The following is a 22,851-nucleotide window of genomic DNA, read 5'->3' as shown; positions in this document are numbered from 1 at the left end:
TGCAGGAGACAGTGAAAGAAATAATTTAAAATTTTAGCTATATTGATACTCACAAGTGCTCTACTGTATTTATTTAATGATTGGATTTACAGTAAATCATAGTAAAGCTTTGTAATGATCACAGGTGTACTTACCATATTAAAATTAGAATATCCATTACTACTGAGTGAAATATTTTTCAAAAATCTTTCTCAGGAAACAGAAACAGACATCAGTGTAGTTCTTTCATTTTTCAAGTCTATATTTGTTCAGCAGATTGTTTAAAGTGGGCCTGCTCCCATTTCCTGTCTCCCAGATGCTGCAGCTGATGGTGGCTTGGTCCCTGGGAGTCTGGTTTAATTTCCTGCAGTAAATGACTATGGTGATCAAAGCATTGATCTTGAGATGGTACTGGAGGGTCTTCTAATATAAGGCTAGCTCTTTGGGCCCCTCAGGTTATGAACAGAATGCTAGGCAATCCAAAAAAATATGCTACACTCTGACCCCCGAGCCACTCTAGAGGACAAATACCATCTGAAGCTGTGTTCAGTTCTGAAACATGTCTGATCAGGGTTGTGTCTCCCATACATCCATCAGGTAGCTGAGTGAAATGCTGAAGTCCCTAAGTATTTGTTGTAAAGGCCAATTGCCCATTTGTACATGAATTCTTCTTATGGTCCCTCATTGCTCTCACAGTTACATTTTCAAAGAATCACAATTATTTCTAAATGTTTAAGAGATGTTTAATGAGCTTCACTTATCATACAGTTAGTAAATATTCTTGCCGAGGTTATGTGATTTACTTAAGCAGCATCCCGGCTAGAACTCAGGCCTAGTGACTCTCATTCTGGCGCCCCACTGGCCATAATCCAGAGTATCCCTTGTGAGAAATTTATTAAAAATATTTAAATGTACTAAGCACAATAATTTTAATGACCCTTATATGTACATTAAAGGCCGCACATAACACATAAAAAACCTTTACTGGATCATAAATGTGGCCTATATTAAATTAATATGGCAGATGTAATAAACATTAATCTAGCCTCAGATTTTCAAGTATCTTTTAATGAAGGTTGGAATATTGTTTTTCCAAATGCATGGTTTGCTGAATGGTAAATAAGACCATAATTTCTTTATTTTTGAGACTCAGTGGGTACCCTTCTATGGTTGTAATTAGTCATGTTTCCTGACTTCTAAATAACTGAGTTATGTTTATCAACATTTTTGAAACTGGGAGTCAGAATAAAGCCTGCACTGGATGCCAATGCTCATCACTTAAAACCTTCTAGAAGTCACAGCACAAGAGGGAAATAGCACTAAGTGAAGGTAATTTGCTTAGAATCCACACTAAGGTCATCTTGCCTTTCAATAATTGCTCAGCTAAAAACTACAGCTGTGATTTCCCTGGAGGTCATTGCCACGTTTCCTTGTCCCCTCTAGTAACACTTCCTCCATGTGATCCTCAGAGGTGTTGAAGCTGAATCTGGCCTCTGTACCCTGACATGGAATTAAATCTCAGAGACAGAGTTTTGGGTGAAGTAGAAAAGAATAACTTTATTGCTTTGCCAGGCAAAGGGGGCCACAGCAGGCTAATGCCCTCAAAACTGTGTGTCCCGACCTGGGGGCAGGGGTAGTGAGAAGTTTTATAGTAATAGTTCAAAGAGGGTGTGATCAGCTCATGGACAAGCTTCTGACTGGTTGGTGGTGAGGTAAGTGGGGGTCAGCATCATCAACCTTCTTGTTCCAACCGGTCTGGGGTCGACATGCTTGTGGGCAGCATACTATCCTTTACTGTTATTTTCTCCCCCTGGTGGTGGTTTCAGTATCTACAAGACAGCTCAAAGATATTGTGATGCATATCCCTTGATGGTGCACCAGGACCCTGCCCCAAGGCTGCACTACTGTTTCTTTTGACTGCCCGTCCCTTGTCTCCACATCCCTTCCCTTCCCTAATTAGCAACACTTTGAATCTGCTGGTTGGAACTCAGGGAAGGTCATGGAGGCTGAATAAAGCCTATTTCCTGTAATCAAGAAATGGGGTACACAGAAAGGTTTTTGTGTCCAGGAACCCCACAGGGCCCTGCTCTGTATCAGTGTCCTCTGCTTAGCAAGTGGCAGTCATGGCAGAACCCAGCTCTTGAAGGACTGCCAAGAAACTGGAAGGGATCCACCTACTGCCAGCCAGCATGCCTGCACACAACTCCTGTGAAACCACGTCCTACACCTTTCTGCTGATGGTATGTTCAGAGCCTGCCATACAATCATTACCTGCCTTTATCTTCTGAGGTCTTTAGTCCCTACTATCCAGCAACCTGCACTCAAAACGTTGGGCTACATGGACAGTACAAGGCTACATACAAGGTCTCGTGGCTATTCATCCCTGGGCTGTTACTTATGGCTCATCCATGACTGAGGTTCAGCAGTGCTGACCCCTAGTGCAGTGCTTTTGCTTGTTAACAAATGAGCTACCTTATTCAACAACTTTTGCCCCTGAGTTCCATATCTTACACTTGGAGGTGTTTTGAGTAATCCCTCATAGTTGCCAATTCCTAAATAAAGTACCTAAACTGTACTACTTAGCCTGGTTGAGAGAGGTGGGCTCTCTTTTAAAAGACATGTTATATGGCTAGATGGTTCTAAAGAAAAATTTGCTATACCCAACTATTGTTTCACTATTGACTGTTTATTAACTAAACCATGATTTACCATTCCTTTACAAATTCCTTTAATTTGTCAGTTGTTGTTTTTTGTTTTTTTTTTTTTGCGGTACGCGGGCCTCTCACTGCTGTGGCCTCTCCTGTTGCAGATGAGAGGCTCCAGACGCGCAGGCCCAGTGGCCATGGCTCATGGGCCCAGCCGCTCCACTGCATGTGGGATCCTCCTGGACCAGGGCACAAACCCACGTCCCCTGCATCAACAGGCAGACTCTCAACCACTGTGCCACAAGGGAAGCCCAATTTGTCAGTTTTTCTAATGTTTTCCACTGCATGTGGGATCCTCCTGGACCAGGGCACAAACCCACGTCCCCTGCATCAGCAGGCAGACTCTCAACCACTGTGCCACCAGGGAAGGCCAATTTGTCAGTTTTTCTAATGTCCTTTAAGTTTTTAAGATATGTTTTCAATATGGCATCAAGCTGCTTACTTCATCTTCTGATAACTTTGATTGATTTCCACTAGTTACTGCTGCATAAATTTGTCATCATTATTTCCATATTATTATGATTATTGTATTTCTATTAAAAATTTCTGTCTTAATAAATGATTGCTAAAACAGAGTTAGTTAGGACGTTGCAGTGCCACAGTTTCAGCTAGAAAGGAGAAACTGGTCAGAAAGGGCAATAAGAACCATAAAATGTCCAAGATTTAACCTTATTTGCAAGCTAACAAGATAGCCTGTCACAGCTTCATGGATGCTGGCAGAAGACATGCAACACCTGGATCAGAAAAAAAGAATTTATTATTCATGGCAAGAGTAGAGCCAGAGTGATAGCCTTTGCAGCAATTTCCTGAGCCTCAATTCACAAAGGCCAGTAGTAAGACGGCCAGATGATATCTGTATACGTAGTGAGTTGTTTTATAGGAGAGGAATCTTGAGCTCAGGAAGCCTGAATCATGGACATGAGAATGGACAATAAGCATGCCTGTCACTTGCCCCAGAGAGAAATACTACATCTATTTTCCAAGGCTGTTTGCTATACAAATGTTCTTGCAAAGATAATTCAGAACAGAGGGAACCAGTGACAGTTCTAAAGACAGGCAGAAATGCAAGAGACCTATGGGGACTTTTTCCCCCCAATATCCAACACGTCTCTACACTGCACTGCTTCTGTTGCTGAAATATTAGCTTCCCTGTGCACTGAGGCCGAACAGAAATACGGAGACAGGGATTTTAGAGGAAGAGAGAGATGGCTTCATTTTTTCTGCCAGGCAGAAGGGAAGACACAGCAGGCTAACGCCACAAGAGCTGTGTCTCCCCCTCCTTGGGAATCAGGGAAGATTTTATATGTGGGGCTCGCTGTCCGGGATATATGATAAGGATCAAAGTAGTGAACATCTTGCATTCTTCCTTTCCTTTGCATTATTTCAAAACAGCCATAGCTAGCATCAGGGGGCCTGGAAATTGGTGTCTGGCAGTCTGGTAATTGCATCTGTTTGCCTCTGGTTTATCGGCCGGTGAGCTTGTTTCTGAAATGCAAAAACTATAAGGGGTGATTTGTTATGAGGGACATATAGAATGTAAGTGTCGGGATATAATAATGTTAGGGAGTGAGAGGCACAGGATGTAAGTCACACAGAGTTAGGGGTGATATGTGTCAAATGTAAATTACATAGTGTCAGGGAGTGAGGTTAGCTTTGTAAGTACAAACCTAGTTACTACAAATTAGTGACAGTTAAAGTAAAACAAGGAGTGATTAACACTTTCAGGCCAGATTATGTTTCTTCTCTAGCCTGTTCACTCTTCTCTTTATTTCCCTTGTTCTCAGGGAAGGGAAAACTTCAGTTCTACTTTTGCTGCAACACTTCTCATGAATTTTCCTGTGAGTCTGTCATTCCATTGGCTACTGTGATTAACCTGACCAACAGAGTCCACAAGCAAATCTATTCAATATGTCTTCCTCTGTATTTCAGTGAAGTTACTATTAATAGGTCCCCAAGCAGCATTAAATGGGTAGAGACTCCCCTTCACAAAGATTCCAATTAGCATAATCATCAGTCACGGGATCTTGTAGCTGAAAGGGGTCCCAAACCTACTAGCACTTCCATACATACAGTTCTTCACAGTCAAGGGGAATCTCCTTTGGAATTGACAGAATGGGGAAGTATAGGCCTATAACACTTGAAACAACAAAAGTACATTGAATGGACCCAAAAGGCCCCACCTACAAGATCACATTATCTTCACTTTCTTTCAATTTCTTCATTCTTTAATTTTTTGCATGAAGATTAAAACCTTAAGTCAGTTCATTCATGCCCAAGTCTAATGTTGAAATGCTAGGTATTGGATGATTATTATGAAAGGTACTGTTTTATTTATCATAAAATTAGGTCTTCCATAGTCTTAGTGATGTTTCATATCATTATCAAGGAACTTACTGATTTAGGACTTTTTTTAAGGTAAAGGACCATTTGCTACATAATCCAATCCACAAGTATTTTAGATAGGAAAGAGTCCTCCATTATTATTATTTTTTTTCCCCAGAATAGACCTAAATTTCTCTGGAGAAGAACTCCTGGTGATATAAGGTAGATGAAAATGGAACATATCTCCTTTTCCTACTTCCAACATGAAAAAAAAAGAAAATATGGTTATTATTTATGGTAACCAATTCTCAGGTTTTCAGAGTATTTCATCACAGATAACTTACCTGAATATAAAATAAGACCAGCTCTAGAGGTATTAGTCAAGGAAAGAGATGAGAGGTTTTCAAATATTATGAGAAAACTTCTAGAAAAATAAAAAACCTCTTCAGCTTGGGGAAAAAGAAAGCAAGAAACTATTCTATCAGAACTGGGGAATAGACTGTTATAAAGACCAGGATAAAGACCTGAATCAATTAAATGTCAGTCTTTTAATTGAAGAAGAGTGATTCTCTATATTTTATGAAGCGTTATAAAATAATGCTTCAGAGGAAAAAAATGGTTTTAGGGAACTCAGAGTCTTCATTTGTCCCTGCTGTTCTCTCTGGCAGGATAAAGGTTTGCTAGAGCCAAACTCCCAGAAAGCAGCTATTGATTTTAGTGGGACTGCTGAGCTGCTGACAAGTCATAGCATTGCTGTTTTGATCTCATGTTCTATTAAAAACAAACAAACAAAAAACAACTAGAAAACCTTTATACTCTAAAATGATAATTTTTTCTTATAAAATCTTTTTCTGGAGTTCCTATGTGCTTAGAGAGTCTGGGGTAAAAAGTAGCCAGGAAAGGTGCTTATGCTATGAAAGGAAATAACTGAACAAGGGTCTTCTGTGACCAGGAGGTGAACTGAATACCCCTGGCTGTGAAGTGCATTATATGGGAAAAATCCAAGACAAGCACTATAAGAGACCTATGCCTTTTTCTTTCTAGGAGGTTTAGAGTAAATCTTTTCTTTTACTGTGAAAAGCTCTCAAAGAACCAAAAACAACGATTAGCTCTAATTTATAAAACTAATGGCCAAAAGGTCGAAGATATACATCAACATCCAATGAACAGATTAGGAAACATTGGAAAGTACGACTTAAGACAGACTCTTTTCATTCATTTCTAAAATAAATGTTTACAAAAAACAGTGAGCATGTTGGGCATTTTTAGCAATACAAACATAAATAAGGCTATAATGTCTTTAATATAATTATTACTGAGAAGCAAAAATAAGACATATACTGAATAAAATATAAGGTACAAAATGATTAGTATAATAGGAGATGGGTAATGTAGAAATAAGTTCAAAGGGAAAAGAAATTACTTCTGCTTGGGCAGAAGTGAAGGTGTCTTAGTAGTTGTTATGTTTGACTTGAACTGTAAAGAATAAGTAAGATATGGGTAAGGAGAGACAGGATAGAAAAGCATCTAAGGAGCAAAGAGGAAACCAGCAATGTTAGTGAGTCATTCATTTTCAGTAAATACTGAGAATGGCAAATAGGGTCATCCAAAAAAAAAAAAAAAAAAACCTGAAGGACTTATGATTAACAATGTATGTTTTTTGGACCCATATTATGAATAGCTTTGAATGACAATTTAGGGATCTTTGATTTCTTTCTTTCTTTTTTTTTTTTTGTGGGCAATAGAGAAGTGTTCAAGATAAGTGCAACCAAGGAAGAGACATTACCTGAGCTAAATTTCACTATTAATCTCATCTTTGGGAATATGATAGAGATAGAAGTATTAATGAGGATAGTTTTATAAGTTTAAGCCCATGTGACTAAGAGAATATGGTACCATAAGCAGATATAAAGTTCATGGGAGGAGGAATCAACTTGGGAGAAAGCACTATGTACATTGTGTACATATAAATATTTAATTTGAAGTATAAGGTGCCCCAGTGGAATGTCTAGAAGACAATTGCAAATGCAGGTACAGATATCGGGAAAGAGAGCAAGCCTATAATTATTAATTCAGAGGAATTCATGTAGAGCTATTAATCGTATGCTCAACATTAATGAATGCAGATTGATAAGAATGCAGAAAAAGAAGAGGCTTAAGAAGGATCATATTCTGGGGAATAGAAGGAGAAAAAGGAAGTAGATAAAGACAAAACAGGTATTCCATGGAACAGAAATAGAACCTTGAGATTAAAGCATTGCTGAAATAGAAGGAGATCAATGTTTCAAAGCAGGAAGTATGGACAGCAATGTCAAATGTGCCATGGAGTTCAGAACGAGGGCCAAGATAGCTATTGGGTAGGGAATTAATCATTGGTGATCTTTAAGATAACAGCTTGAAATGTTGGTGAGGATAGAAATTAGATTTCAAAAAAAGAAAATGAGTGGAGAAACATAGGCAAAAGACACAAGGTTGTATTTCTTAAATACAACATCAAAACACAATTTATAAATTAAAAATTAATAAATTGAACTTCATCAAAATTAAAAATATCTGCTCTTCAAAAAGTCACTATTACAGGAATAAAAAGACAAGCCACAGACTGTTAGGGAATATTTTTAAATCATATATCTAATAAAGGAGTTGTATTTAAAATATTTAAAGAACATTCCAAACTCAACAATAAGAAAGCAAACAACCCAATAGAAAAATGTACAAAACATAGAGCAGTTTCTTTATTAAAGAACATATAAAAGAAGCAATGATGGAAAATGGAAAATAAGCAATACCTATGCTCAGAATCATCAGTCACCAGCAATTTAAAACCACAATGAAATACTACTATATACAGTTAATAGAATGACTGAAATTTTTAAAACTGTAACTATACCAAATGTTGGAAGAAAACCTGAAACAACTTGAACTCTTATACACTGCTGGTGGGAATATAAAATGATGCGGTCATTTTGGAAAGCAGTCTGTTCCTTAAAAGTTAAACATTGACGTATCATATGATCACATCATTCCACTCAAAGTGTCTGCCTAAGAGAATTGAATGCATGTGTCCATTCAAAAACTTGTATACAAATGTTCATAGCATATTTGTGTTTGTAGTTTCCAAAAACTGCACACAACCCAATTGTCCATCAACTTATGAGTAGATAAACATATTATATTATATCCACATCATGGAACACTGAACAGCAATTCAAGGAACGACTATACCAAGGATGAATCTCAAAATAAGTATTCTTAGTGAAAGAAAGAAAAAAAGAATATATGTTCTACAATTTCATTTCATTTCATGAAATGTTAGAAAATAGAAACTAACACAAAGTGGCAGAAGGAAGATTAATGGTTGCCTGGGGATGGGGTAGGGGTGGAGTGAGGTGGAGAAAGCTGGAGGGGAAGGACTACATGGGGCATAAGGAGATTTTTGGGGAGTGATAAATATGATTATTATCTTGATTTGGGTTTAAACAAATGTGAAAACTTATCAAACTATACTCTTTAAATATGCTCAGCTTATTGTACGTCAATTATACCTCAATAAAGCTGATAAAACATATTGGCACAGAGAGGAATTCAAAACATTTGAATAGGGATGCTGTGAGGATTAAATCAGTTAATACATGTAAAACATGTAAAACCATGTCTGGTATGTAATAAGGACTCAGTAAATAGTAACTAATAATGTGAAAGGGACACAATTCAAGGATTAAATATAAATTGTGGAAGGGGTACCTCCACCTACACTGTCTTTAATACAGGAATGAAAGGATTCAAATGATTTTCTAACATCATGGAGGGAAAGTTCTTGTGTAAGAATAAAGTAGGAATGAGTGTAGCAAATTTTGTTGAAATCATGCATAAGCGATAGTTTCCATACTCAAGAATATGTATGTTTCCATACTCAAGTAAAAATTCAATTGAAAGTAGATTCCAGCCTGACAACTTTATCAGTTACCGCAAACTCTACATTACTTAATTCTTTCAATTGATTATAATTTCATGATTTTACACATGGCATCCAACAGGGGGTGCTAAAATTAGAACGCTTCATTATGTTGCAGATTGCAATGTACTGACTTCAGATAATTAACTGGTTGTCTTCTCTGAGCCAAGCTAAGATGAATACTAATCAGAATATTAGGATGGGCAGGAGAAAAAAAAGCTTGACAGAAGGGTGTTCAGTCCACCTGAATCTCTTTCTGTCTTCGTGTTCTTTTATATTCCTTGAAAGTTGACTTTCCCTGGTGAAAATGGATAGATGGTGATAAAAGTATGTAAAAGAGATTCTTGACTAAGTAATGGTCAATTTTTATTTGATAAAGAAACTCTAAGTTATATTTTGTGAATGTTATATTTATTAAGGATCAACTAAGTCTCTCCACATGCATTGAGAATAATGATCACGCCTGCTTGAACGGGATGTAGTGAGGATTAAATCGGTTAATACATGTAAAGCACTTAGAACAATGCCTGGTGTATAATAAGCACTCAGTAAATAATAGCTAATAAGTGTTCTGTAATATATTCAGAAACTAAGTCATGTAAAAAGAATGTTTTTCTTGCAATGCATAGAAAGGAGTGTGTGTGTGTGTATGTGTGTGTGTGTGTTTTCACACATACACACACACTTCTTTCTTTGCATTGCAAGAAACAGTGGGTTTTCCCTCTTTCCAATCTGTGCTGTAGTTTAATCATAGCTCTCTCTTCTTGAAATCAGTTACTGGATCACTGTGCCTGTAGGACAAAATCTTAACTACTTCCTTGATGATTGAATTAGATTTAGCATGTGAATCTAAGTTTACTTACTACAGCTTGCCTGTAAGAACCCTCCACTGAAAACATGGTCAACATTTTTTTCCTGTCTTTATACCTTTTGCCACAGCGTGAATCGTCTTCATATTCTCCTAAACACCTGCCATTCCCTCCCATCCCTCAAAATTAATATCAAAAGCCAAATTTAGGTAAAGCCCATGAACAACGTTTGCCTTTCTCCATATACCATTTATAGAACTTATTAAACAGTGACTTGGATTGTGTATCCATCTTATCACATCTACAAGATTGGATGTGTCTGGAAGCAGAAATCAATAGGATCTTTGTATCATTGTCAACGTCTATCATGTTTTGCACATACAAAATGTTCAATAAATATTTTTTGAATGAATGAGTGAATACAAGGGAGTCATTTATTGGCATAAGTTTATTGTTGCAATGCTCTGAGGATTCTTTGTGTCCAAGAAAAAGGGAAAATCGGGGTTGTTTTTTCTAGAGCAGGAGAGGTAAGGACCCCTAGTTCATTGAAGAAAAAGCAACAAAGTGGGTAAATCTGGAGGAACACACAGGATACCCAGTTCCTCAGTCCCTTCCTGGGCTCTTGCATCAGAAGAAGAGCCTGAAACATGTAGTTTATAAAACCGTACTAATGAGGTACCTGCTGTTATGTCTGCATGAGCTCTACTTGTATACTGAGAGAGTCATTATCAAAAAACATCAGTTCAACATTTGTTATATTAGGGGACAACCTACATTCAAGGCACTTCTAATTTTTGAAATCCATGAATATTTTTGCAGTGTTACCTACTCACAACAGAAAAATGAGTCTTGTGGAGGTGCTCTAAAGGCATTAAACCCAAGGTGGTACTCTTTGGAATGGGTTAAGAATTCCAAAGCAAGAAAATTAATTATTCTGCTATAGTGTTTTGCAGTTTAGACTTACTTTTTCTTACATCTCAACATATCCTAAAATGACACTGAAAATATAAATATTTCTGTTGTTTCATGAAAGGATACTGATAGTGACTGGGGATCAGAGTGATTATGCAAATTTCCCAGGGTCACCCAGTTAGTAAATGATGGTATCAATGTATCTCTATATACTGTCATATTGGATAATGGGAAACAAAACATTTTAGGGGTCAAGGACAAACAAACAAATGTTTGAACTCCCTTTGTTTAAATGTTTCTCTTCATATCAAAACTTTCCATATCTCAATTTTTCTCATATGAATACTTGAAATTTTAAAATTTACTGTAAAGAATTATGAGGATAAATTGACATTAACATGTGGGTATGCACATTGCAAGGTGTTGCCCAGAATAGACACTAATACATATACATACATACACACAAATATATTGATGTACTTATGATGCAGATGTCGGACTCTTGCTTATAAATGAGAAGAGCAGGCATAAAGAGCATTGACCTATAAAACTGATAAGCATTCAATTAAATATGGCTATACTCATTACTAATGCCATTCAGCTGAAGCATCCAGGATTTCATAACAGGACTCTTACAATGTGTACAAACAGTATCACGTGATGAAAGCTGGCAGGGTGGGGAGAGGAGTGAGGGGGGGACTCCTCAAACACATCAGGTACAAATCGTCAAAGGGTAATGTTCTCTGACCTAAAATACTGAGATAATTTCAACATGTTAGCACAGAACCTCAGAGGCTAAATCATTTTCTTTTCCTATTTCTCTCCCTGGTAGTAAAATAGTCCTGTATTGGCTCGCAGAGAAATCAATCTATTTCACAGATTCTACTCCAGGACAGAGGGAGAATTAATAAGCATATCCACTGAACATAAAAATGAAAGAAAGTGCTGTGATTTACACTGAATTTTTAGCTAAGGGGAATTGGAACTTAGATCCAGTAGATTTTTTTTTTTTTAAAATAGCCCTTGAAGCCACTAGATATGTTGGTATATGAAAAATACAGTGGGATGGTTGAGGCTAAACACAATCATGCATCGTTTAAACAAAGTTTTACCAGAAAACATATCCCCAAATAACCTTCAAATTATTCATACTTAGGAAAACTCTACATTTATTTTGATGCTATTGCCCATGTACAGCAGTTTAAATGTTCCTCTTTGGAAACTGCCATCAGAATCAATGTAAAAAGCAAAACCAAATCCATTTCTATGTCTTAATCATTGTTCTAATTTTTTTTTTAACCAAGAACATTAGTTTTCAGTTGGAACATGAGTAACCATGAAATGATAAGCCTATAATAACTATGAAAAACGTCATGTTGTATCTTTTTTTTAAAGGGGTTTTACTTATTTGCTTCTGTTTGCAGTAAGGTCCATAATTTAAAATGAGCCCAATTTATTTATTTGTATTAAGAATACACATAAATCGAGCTTTCAACTTGACTTAATTTATTTATTGAAATGAATAAAATGAGCAGGACTTTTCTAAAAAAGATATTTCACTGGGGAGTCACTTTCCACCAGGATTCTAAAATAGAGCAAAGCACAAATTTCGGCACATTGAAATTTTCTATAGTATACTATTTTTATTTATTTTTTATTTATTTATTTTTTGCGGTACGCTGGCCTCTCACTGCTGTGGCCTCTCCCGTTGCGGAGCACAGGCTCCAGACGCGCAGGCTCAGCGGCCATGGCTCACGGGCCCAGCCGCTCCGCGGCATGTGGAATCTTCCCGGACCGGGGCACGAACCCATGTCCCCTACATCGGCAGGCGGACTCTCAACCACTGCGCCACCAGGGAAGACCAATATAGTATACTATTTTTAGACTCTCTCTGCCCCAAATCGTATAGGTTATAGGATTTTTCATTCTTTTACGACATAATTGCTTTCAAGTTTTTTACCTTTGGCAATTTCCAAAAAGCATAGAATTCCCCCTCAAAGAGAGATAATTTGCCATTGTTTTAAAGAAGTTCGTTACCACTATTCAAGTCAATTTCAAGAGACGAATTCTAAGAATGTTTATGTAGTGGCGGTTATAGTTAGAATAAGTAAATGACCTTTAAAATACCTGTTTAGGTTGGATAATTTAAGAAGCAGACGTACTATTAAAATTCCGTCACACTGCTTTATAGATATACTTAATCATTGGAAGGCATTGCAAGGATCACCCAGTGTTATGGGTGGCACCACTTCTTGGGCTATAATAGAGTTCTGATGCCATCTCAGGCAACGAGGAGGAAGAGAGTCTGTACAGAATCACCACTTTCTGTGGGTATTTCAGGGAGCAAGCCGAATAAGAAACTTGAAACCTCACTTCTTTCAAATCAACCACTGCCTGCTCTTGAAATCTCACTGTGCCTGGGCACAACGACTGCTCTGGAAACTACAGCTTGGGATCCCTCAGAAATGCCTGTCATGTTCCTCCTCCCTCCTCCATTGCCCTCTGCTCTATGAATGTGAGCGGTGGGGATGTTCTCTGCTTGCCCAGCAGCTGTCAAGACCATACCTGGCTCCTGAACAATGGCCAAGAGACCTGCAGTGAACCTACCAGCTGCCAGCTGGCCAGCTGTGATCCCAGCAACTGTGAAACTTCCAGCTGCCCTTCCTCTGGTTGCTATGTGCCCAGACCCTGCCAAGGCACCAGTTTTCTTCCTGCTTCTTCTTGCGTCTCTGGATCCTGCTTCCCAGTATGTTATAGACCTCTGAGCTATGTGTCTAGCAGCTGCCAACCCCTGAGACGCCTCACTTATGGATGCCTCCCCTTGGGTTATTTGCCTGGTGGTCCTCATACCCACAGCATTACCCACTGTAATGCTTTTCTCCCTTGATCCACTGAAATTGTCTTTTCATACATTTACCCTTTCTATTATCGCCGTCATCACTCAAGTTGGGTTGTGTTCCCCTTTGGTGAATACATACATTTCTTACTGCCATCTTGACTCTTATCTCTAGTGTCTTCTCTTTAGCTTGAATACTGTGTTTAGAGTTAATACTCCTAAAATTAATTTCATCATATGACTCTTACTCAAAAATGTCAATAACTCTCTTTTGCCCACAGAGAATTATCCAAACACATGATTTTCCCTCCTCTACTTCCCAAAAGAGACTCTCTATATTTGCTTCATGTCTCCAATTACTCCACATCTGCCCTCATTTCATATCATCTTCTTGTTCACCCTACCCTTCCTCTCCTTTGGGATAACTCTTTTGGCATTGTGTCCAACAGCCTCAGACCCCTGCATCCTCTCTTCATTGGATGCCAGCCCCTGACACATGTGTTTAGTACTTGCCATCCATCTTGCTCTGCCTGGGGAGGCCTGTAACTTCCTTATTCCAGCTAATAATCACACTGAAGATCCAAGACAAAAATTTAAACTCCATGGACTTTTGCTTCTTCTTTCCTAGTATGTAGTGACTGTTTTTCTTGATTTTCCTGTGCCTGATCTAATGAAAGCTGTTCCTTTCACATTTTTATCTTTTTTTTCATCTCTCCTTGCCCTAAAATTATTTGGTTTAGAATGCTATTCAATGTCGCTTAGGTGTGGGAAGAATTTATTTGGTTTGGGTTGTAATAAATGAGTTTAAGTCAGAACTAAGAATCTGGTTCTTCAGTTTGTCTTTCATTATTTTATTTTAACACACACATGGCCAACCTCAACTCCCTGCAGAAGTAACTAGGACATGGTACACTCAACCATATGTTTTTATCTCACAGTAGGGGAATAGCTTGATGGTTTATTCCTCAAGCTGATTTATAGATCTCTGATATCTCTGATCCTACATACTTAAGAGAGCCAAAAAGCCCTTGGTGGAAGTTATATTGAAAAGGTAAGATTAGGAATGATTTCCTTATCTTTCTCTTCCAGTGAACATACTTTGACCAGAATGTCCTTTCTGATTGCAAACTGAATCATATTTCACTCTTGCTTAAGTCTTTGATGGCTTCTTATGATCTATTCCTATAAAATGAAAATACAGACCCCTTATCATGACATCTGGTTTTTTTTTCTTCATCGTCTTTCTCCCTCCCACTTCTTTGGCTTCATCTTCTCAGTATTGCAAATTCTAAGCTCCTATGATTCTACTTACACGTAGTTCCCCAAACATGCTGCTTCTTATAAGCATCCACACTTTTGCATGTCATCATCAAGACCAGGATGAACTTCTGATCTATCTACCCTGAAGACTCATAGTCACTTTTAAAAACACAGCCCAACTTTATTAAACTGTTAATTTATTCAGTAAAAGTTTTATTACTTACTTACTACATACCAAGCCATCCTGTGCCAGGCACAAGAGATACACAGGTGCATAAGACAAACTTGAACTCTCTCAGTATTTACCAGAAGTCACATACTATGGGAGATATCTGTATTAAAGGTACAATTTTTTTCCTCATTCAACATAAAATGTGTAGGGGTATGTACTTCAAAAAATAAAGTAAGGGACTTCCCTTGTGGTCCAGTGGTTAAGACTCCGTGCTTCCAATGCAGGGGGTGCAGGTTCAATCCCTGGTCAGCGAACTAAGATCCTGCATGCCGTGGGGCATAGCCAAAAATAAATAAATAAGCAAACAAAACCAAAAAAAGTGCTGCTTTATCATCAAACAGAATTTTAATAAATAAAATAAAACTAAATTGTAAAGGCATGAATGTTCACCTTTTTGAGGAGCTGTAATATTTAGAAACTTTGTCAGTGTGCAAGAAAGACAATGTTCTCTAGATGTTAACTAGTGGTTGTTCCCTTTAGAGAAGGCATGTACCTCTGGTTCTCAGAACCCATCTCTCCTTATGGATCTTCTGACATGGAAGCTGAATGTTGGTTTCTCTTATCACTATGTTCATGCTACTGTTTCAAAACCCATTTTAGTTCATTATTTTGCCTTATTTGCCTGGCTCGCCTAGATATTTTGAGTTTGTGACATCTGTACCCTTTATTTTTCGAAGCTTTTCCCAGGCCCTCTCCTTGCCCCTTACGCTAATGAGTAAATCACACCTTGACTTAGCTTTCCTTTTATCTCAGACATATTTCTATTGCTGATTTTGTTGGACTGATTATTTTTTAAAATAATTTTAAATGAGATTTTAGTTGAAATGTGATATACATATGAATTTGTACACAAATCGTTACTTCACAGATGTAGCCTTTATTCTGACCTCTAACCCATATATTAGTTTTGCCTGTTTTTGAACTTTAAAATGAAATTATATAGTATCTACCAATTTGTTTTGGGATTCTTTATTAAATATTGTGTTTGTGTGATTCTTGCACGCTATTAAAAATACCAGTAGTCTGTTTATTTTCCTTTATGTATAATATTAAAGGTACCAAAACACCAAAAGGTATTTATTCATTCTGCCGTTGCTGGTCAGAAGGGCTGTTTCAAGATTGGATCTGTTAGAAATAATGTATAAAATACTCTTTTATTCTTGTACATATCTTTTGATATACAACTGGAGATATTTCTATTGGGTAATATATTTAGGAGTAAAGTTGACAAATTGTATGAAACGTGCCTGCTCAGCTTTATTTTATACCATGACAAAGTTATGCCTTGTAGTTATACCAATATTGATTTCTACTCTCAAAAGCATAAGAATTCCAGTTGCTTTACATCCTCATCCATATTTATAATTGTTAGTTCTTTTAAGTTTAGCTATTCTAGTGAGTATGTAGTTATAACAAATATTGGTTTTATTTTGAATTTCTCTGTTGATTCATCAGGTTGAGAACATTTTTAAAATGCGTCTGGCCATTTGAATATTATTTGTGTGTGTGTGTGTGTGTGTGTGTGTGTGTGTGCGTGTAGTAGATATTCAGGTCCTTAGCTCATGGTTTTAGTTGGTCGTCTGTTTTTAGGATGCTAAGAGTCTTTTATGTAGTCCATATATTAGGTCTTTGTTGGATATATATATATTTAATATCTTCTCCCATATCACTGCCTGCCTTTTCACTTAATCATGCCTTTAGACTGGTACAAGTTCCTTACTTTAAGTTAGTCCAATTTATCAATCTTTTATTTATGGTTAGTACTTTTTTGTCCTTATTAAGAAAATTAATGAAGATACTACATGATATTGTGTGTGAATGTTTTTTGTTTTCCTTTCAACATTTAAATATGCCATCAATGTGAAATTCGTGTGTGTGTGCGTGTGTGTGTGTGTGTGTGTGTGTGTGTGTGTGTCCTAGGGGCCAAAATTGCAGTTGATCCAGCACCATCTCCTAAAACCGTGCTTCATTTTCTACTGCAATTCAATGCCCTTGGTACATAAATCAAGTATCTATATATGGGTGTGTCAATATCTAGACTCTTTATTCTGTTCTATTCACTATTTGTCTATTCTTAATTTTGTCATGCTTAATTTTTCATTTCATTTATATTTCTGAACTCTTCTCCAGAATTTGAGCTCTTTGAAGGTTCCTTTTGGTCAATATATGACTAGACACTCTGTAAAGGTTTGTGGATCTGAGTTTAAATAAATTATATTTTGGGTCAGATGGTAGTGAAATCTAGGGAAAGTGGTATTTAGATTTAGGATGGTACCAATGAGAAATTCTACATGTTGTATTTTTTTTTCCATTTGGAGCTTTATTCTGTGTGGGTGGAGACAAATATTCACTTCTTATCTCCCTATAGTTCAAAATTCTAAGAGCTGGATAATTAAGGGAAATTTTATATCCAATATTCCATGACTAGATAGGACTTGCTGATAGTTATACATTAGCCCACATGTGATAATTTTGTGTTGCCAGCTGTGGGTCATGTTTCTTATTTAATTAATTTAATATCTGGCAAGGTAGTGATAATTGTTCCTAATTTAGCCAAGATCATACAGATTGTAAATAACTGATCTGAGATTTATTTCCAAGTTTTCTTAAAGCATATGTTTCTCTAATAAACTACATTGTGATTACAGAACAAAATTTTGTTTACTTTAGCCAACTAATTCCAGATCAATATATTGATATTAGCTGATACTTATTGACTTATAGCTTCATAGATATATTTCCTCTGGCTAAAATAAGTGGAGGATAGGTATTTAAGCTCTTTTTTGCTCAAAAAATTAAAAATCCTTTATTAATATTTAAGCACCAATGTGTTGATTGTGATTAACCCTCTGGGTATATTGTCTTTAAACTGGATATCAGAGGACTGCCTTCCTTCTGTCAAACCATGAACTCAAATAATATATTGTCCTTCTTTAATGAACTCCAATCAAGAGAGCACTTTAGGGCTCCATCATAACCAATCATGAAGCATTGTCCCTGGAGTTCAAAATCAGACAGAATCATCTTTTCCTTATCTTGCCTAAGATAGACTGAAGAAAATTAAATATTTACACTTGAATGATAATTAGGTTAGGCTTTAAAGCAGCACACATAAGGAAAAAAATGTAGGCTTAGTCTAGCAGATTGTTCAGATATTTTGAGCTGAGATTTTGGAATCTGAGTTTTTACTCAAAGCTTAATTCTGAATAATCACTTCTCAATATAGAGAGTAGTTTCTTTCTTCTCCACTGGAACATTTTCTAAAAATTAGAGAAGGTGAAGCCATTGAGGGTGACTCTTTTTTTATTTTACATCTTTATTGGAGTATAATTGCTTTACAATGGTGTGTTGGTTTCTGCTTTATAACAAAGTGACTCAGTTATACATATACATATGTTCCCATATCTCTTCCCTCTTGTGTCTCCCTCCCTGCCACCCTCCCTATCCCATCCCTCCAGGCGGTCACAAAGCACCTAGCTGATCTCCCTGTGCTATGCGGCTGCTTCCCACTATCTACCTTACGTTTGGTAGTGAATATATGTCCATGCTTCTCTCTTGCTTTGTTACAGCTTACCCTTCCCCCCCCCCTATCCTCAAGTCCATTCTCTAGTAGGTCTGTGTCTTTATTCCTGTCTTATCCCAAGGTTCTTCATGATATTTTTTTTTCTTAAATTCCATATATACGTGTTAGCATATGGTATTTGTCTTTCTCTTTCTGACTTACTTCACTCTGTATGACAGATTCTAGGTCTATCCACTTCATTACAAATAGCTCAATTTTGTTTCTTTTTATGGCTGAGTAATATTCCATTGTATATATGTGCCACATCTTCTTTATCCATTCATCCGGTGATGGACACTTAGGCTGCTTCCATCTCCTGGCTACTGTAAATAGAGCTGCAATGAGCATTTTTGTACATGACTCTTTTTGAATTATGGTTTTCTCAGGGTATATGTCCAGTAGTGGAATTGCTGGGTCATATGGTAGTTCTATTTGTAGTTTTTTAAGGAACCTCCATACTGTTCTCCATAGTGGCTGTACCAATTCACATTCTCACCAGCAGTGCAAGAGTGTTCCCTTTTCTCCACACCCTCTCCAGCATTTATTGTTTCTAGATTTTTTGATGATGACCATTCTGACTGGTGTGAGATGATATCTCATTGTAGTTTTGATTTGCATTTCTCTAATGATTAATGATATTGAGAATACTTTCATGTGTTTGTTGGCAGTCTGTATATCTTCCTTGGAGAAATGTCTATTTAGGTCTTCTGCCCATTTTTGGATTGGGCTGTTTGTTTTTTTGTTATTGAACTGTATGGGGGTGACTCTTAAGGAATGTATGGACTTCCAGTTTCAGCTCCAACATGTAAAGAGCTTAGAAGTCATCACTTCTGTCTAAAACAAGAAAAAGTTGAACAACTTGAAAATCAGTGAGTTTTCCTGAAACCATCAGAGAGCTGAAGGAAATTGTATACGTCAGAAGCTCAGTTCCTCATAAAGAAAGGATGAACAGTGGAGAAATAATCTCTTTAATTTTCCTTATTCTTAATTGATCCAAAAGAAATGTACACAGTAGCATGACTACTTAATCATTGTTCCCTCCATCATTTAAATTATTAAACCAGTCTCTTGCTTTGTTTTTTAATATATAGTCCCTGAAATGATTGAAAAAAATCTATTTAAATAAAATAACTGTTTCAGATTTACAACTCAGCATTTCAATGTATCATTTTGATTAATAAATTTGCATCATTTGAAGTTATTTCAGTGTGCATAATCATTCAGTAAGTAATAAGGAATTTCTATTACATGCCAACTTCTGTAAAGGGTGATGGAGATGCAGTGATAAACAACAAGACAGATACTACCCCTTCCTTTATGGAGGTTACACATTATCTGGGGGACTAACAGAAAATAAGAGTAAACACTGATAAAGATATGATACTATTAGAGTGTATAAGGTAGGATAAAGGGAGTGAAATAGTATTATAAATGGGGGGGTCAGCTACTTTCAGCAAGGTCAGAGGCATTTTGTCTTGTAAAGAATGACACATGCATTGTAACTAGAAGGCTTAGGAGAGCATCCCATGATAAACTGAAGCAGGTGTGTTCTAGGCAGGGAGAACAAGATCAAAAGCACAAACTTGGAGAGTATTCAGAGCAGGAGGCTGGTGTGAATGGAGGGTAGTGGGTGATTTGAGAGTAGTACCAGAATTGACCAATATATCAATGTATTAGACACTTATGCCAACAACAGAGCCATCAAATCTCTCAGGTATGTTTAAAATGTATTTAACAAGCTTTTGTTGTTTTCCAAAAACAGAGTAAACACAGCCAGATGGGCATCCAATTAGAGATGAATATTTCATCCATACTTATCATGAATCATAGCATCTTGCTGAGACAGTAAGACTCAAAGTTCTTTATATTACATAAGAAAGATTGATTCTCTCACAAGACGATCTTTTTTTAAAATTAATTTTTATTGGAGTATAGTTGATTTACCATGTTGTGTTAGTTTCTGCTGTACAGCAAAGTGCATCAGTTATACAGGTACATATATCCTCTATTTTTAGATTATTTTCCCATACAGGTCATTACAGAGTACTGAGTAGAGTTCCCTGTGCTATATAGTAGGTCCTTATTAGTTATCTATTTTATATATAGTAGTGTGTATATGTCAATCCCAATCTCCCAGTTTATCCCTCCCCTTTTCCCCCTTGGTAACCATAAGTTTGCTTTCTACATCCGTGACTCTATTTCAGTTTTGTAAATAAGTTTATTTGTACCATTTTTTTAGATTCCACATATAAATAACCTATATTTGTCTTTCTCTGTCTGACTTATTTCACTCAGTATTACAGTCTCAAGGTCCATCCATGTTGCTGCAAATGACATTATTTCGTTCTTTTTATGACTAAGTAATATTCCACTGTATATATGTACCACATCTTCTTTATCCATTCATCTCTCAATGGACATTTAGGTTGCTTCCATGTCCAGGAAGACAATCTTTAAAAATAATTTGCAACCATAAATATTAGTATTTGTTAATCAGTCATTAATCTAATGTTTCATTGGAGTAACTCTAGCTTTGACCTAAGATTTTGTAGGGTACACACCACTGAGGAGGAGAAGCAGGAAGTCCAGTAAGAATTTTTTTTTGTGAAATGTCAGGAGCCATGCAGGGATAAGCAACAGTATTGTCCTCTAGATGTTTCAACATCATCTATTACTTCTATTCATGCATTTGTTTCACCAGATGAATAAAAATAGAACAGCAGAGTTTGAACTTTCAGATAGCTCCTTTGTAGCTATTATGTGACAGAGAATATATAATGTGTGTAACTCTCAAACCAATAGAAACAAGAAGCATAGCAAATTTGAGATTATAGTACAAGATATGGAAGTGCACTTCCTAGCCAAGTAAGGAAATGTAGTTATTTTTCCCTTGCAATGTCCAGTATCTTTCAAATTTAGCTATGGTGGTTATTTACCTTCCGTAGAAAGCTACTTAACCAATGTCTTAACAAACACCTTGCTCATCTTTTGAAGGTTAATGAATCACAAAAAGTATATACTGTGATGTGAAAGTAACCCTAATTGTAAGCTTCAAAACAAATATTTAAAAGAAAACATTCTTAATTCTGTAACTTTTCTGATGGCAATTAAATATTTGCTTGACATTTTTCAAGGTCTAAGGACTTTTCTTCTCTCAAATTATTTGGATATTTCTGCTCCTTTTTACTGTGTGCATTACTTTTTTGTATAGAAAATTGCTCAGCATATTTTAATGTACTCTTTTGTCATTTCTTATGTCATTATTGCTAATACGTTCACCATGATCATTTTTCTATTTTTGGGTGTGTATATAGATTCTCAAATTTTGGGTTGTACATTGAGAGGAAAGCAGGTTATTCTACCTCCTACTTATCTAGCTTGTGCTGGGAAATATCTAAAAATGAAAACTAAAGATCTACTTACAAAATACATGAGGTTATTTGTACTCTGAAGTATCTAGCAATGGCCTTTTAAAATAGGATTAATTAAGAAAAATCCTGTGGATGGTGAAAGCATCCATGCCCTATGCATACTCTAACATTTTCATATTGTGGAAAATAGTGACCTTTTCCAAGAGGGTGAGTGCCCTTTGTGTGACATCTGGGCCTCCAGGATGTCTTGAGAAGACAGTTTACTGCCCACAAGGAGCCTACATAATGTTTCACATGTAAAACATGCTGCTAGTGAGAGCTGTAGGATGAACTTACACAAAATCTTCCAAGTTCATATTCCAGCAAGGGTGGATGAAGAACAGCACTTCTGTATAGACAGCAGAGTGTCAAACATGTCACTTTGATAAAGGCCCCTCACTTGGCTCCAGAGAAGCAATGCTGTAAATTGGACATTCGGTATATAGACCTGTCAATCAGATGCTAGAATTTTTCAATATTAGAAAAGTAATCCAAACAAACTTTATATAGTAATTTAAGCTAATCTTAGGATCATTAAACTCTGTGGTCCCTCAAAAAATTTAATCTTAACTCAGAAAATTTCTTAATGTCTTATGTAAATTCATCTAAATGTGAATTTAATAATAAACACCATATCATTATTTAATGCCTTATTGCAGGACATACAATAGCACCAAGCATTTAAAAATTTACTTGGGAACGAATGCAATATTGAACATATGATGTTTTTCTTTCTTAATTACAGCCATGCTGACCAGTTCTATCACAATGTGTATGTCAAATTACTTAGCAAAACGTAACATATTTTTTGAACAGAAACTGTTATATTCAAGTGATCCTATGAAATAGGCCCACATGAAGATTTAGAG

General features: G+C 36.6%; 1 protein-coding gene across 1 annotated transcript; it reads left to right on the top strand.

Annotated features, from left to right (window-relative positions):
* Positions 1-13,092: 13,092 nt before the first annotated feature.
* Positions 13,093-14,064, top strand: LOC112404772 (keratin-associated protein 26-1-like; the record flags this gene model as incomplete). Its single annotated transcript, XM_024752875.1, has 2 exons — positions 13,093-13,549; positions 13,847-14,064. Coding segments are annotated over 2 exons (675 nt in total), but the record flags the coding sequence as incomplete, so codon positions are not given.
* Positions 14,065-22,851: the final 8,787 nt, after the last annotated feature.

This window comes from Neophocaena asiaeorientalis, unplaced genomic scaffold (genome assembly GCF_003031525.2).
Source record: "Neophocaena asiaeorientalis asiaeorientalis breed wild unplaced genomic scaffold, Neophocaena_asiaeorientalis_V1.1 scaffold245, whole genome shotgun sequence".
In the NCBI taxonomy this organism is placed as follows: domain Eukaryota; kingdom Metazoa; phylum Chordata; class Mammalia; order Artiodactyla; family Phocoenidae; genus Neophocaena; species Neophocaena asiaeorientalis.
Note: the sequence above shows the minus strand (reverse complement) of the source record. Positions and strands in the feature narration are given on the sequence as shown.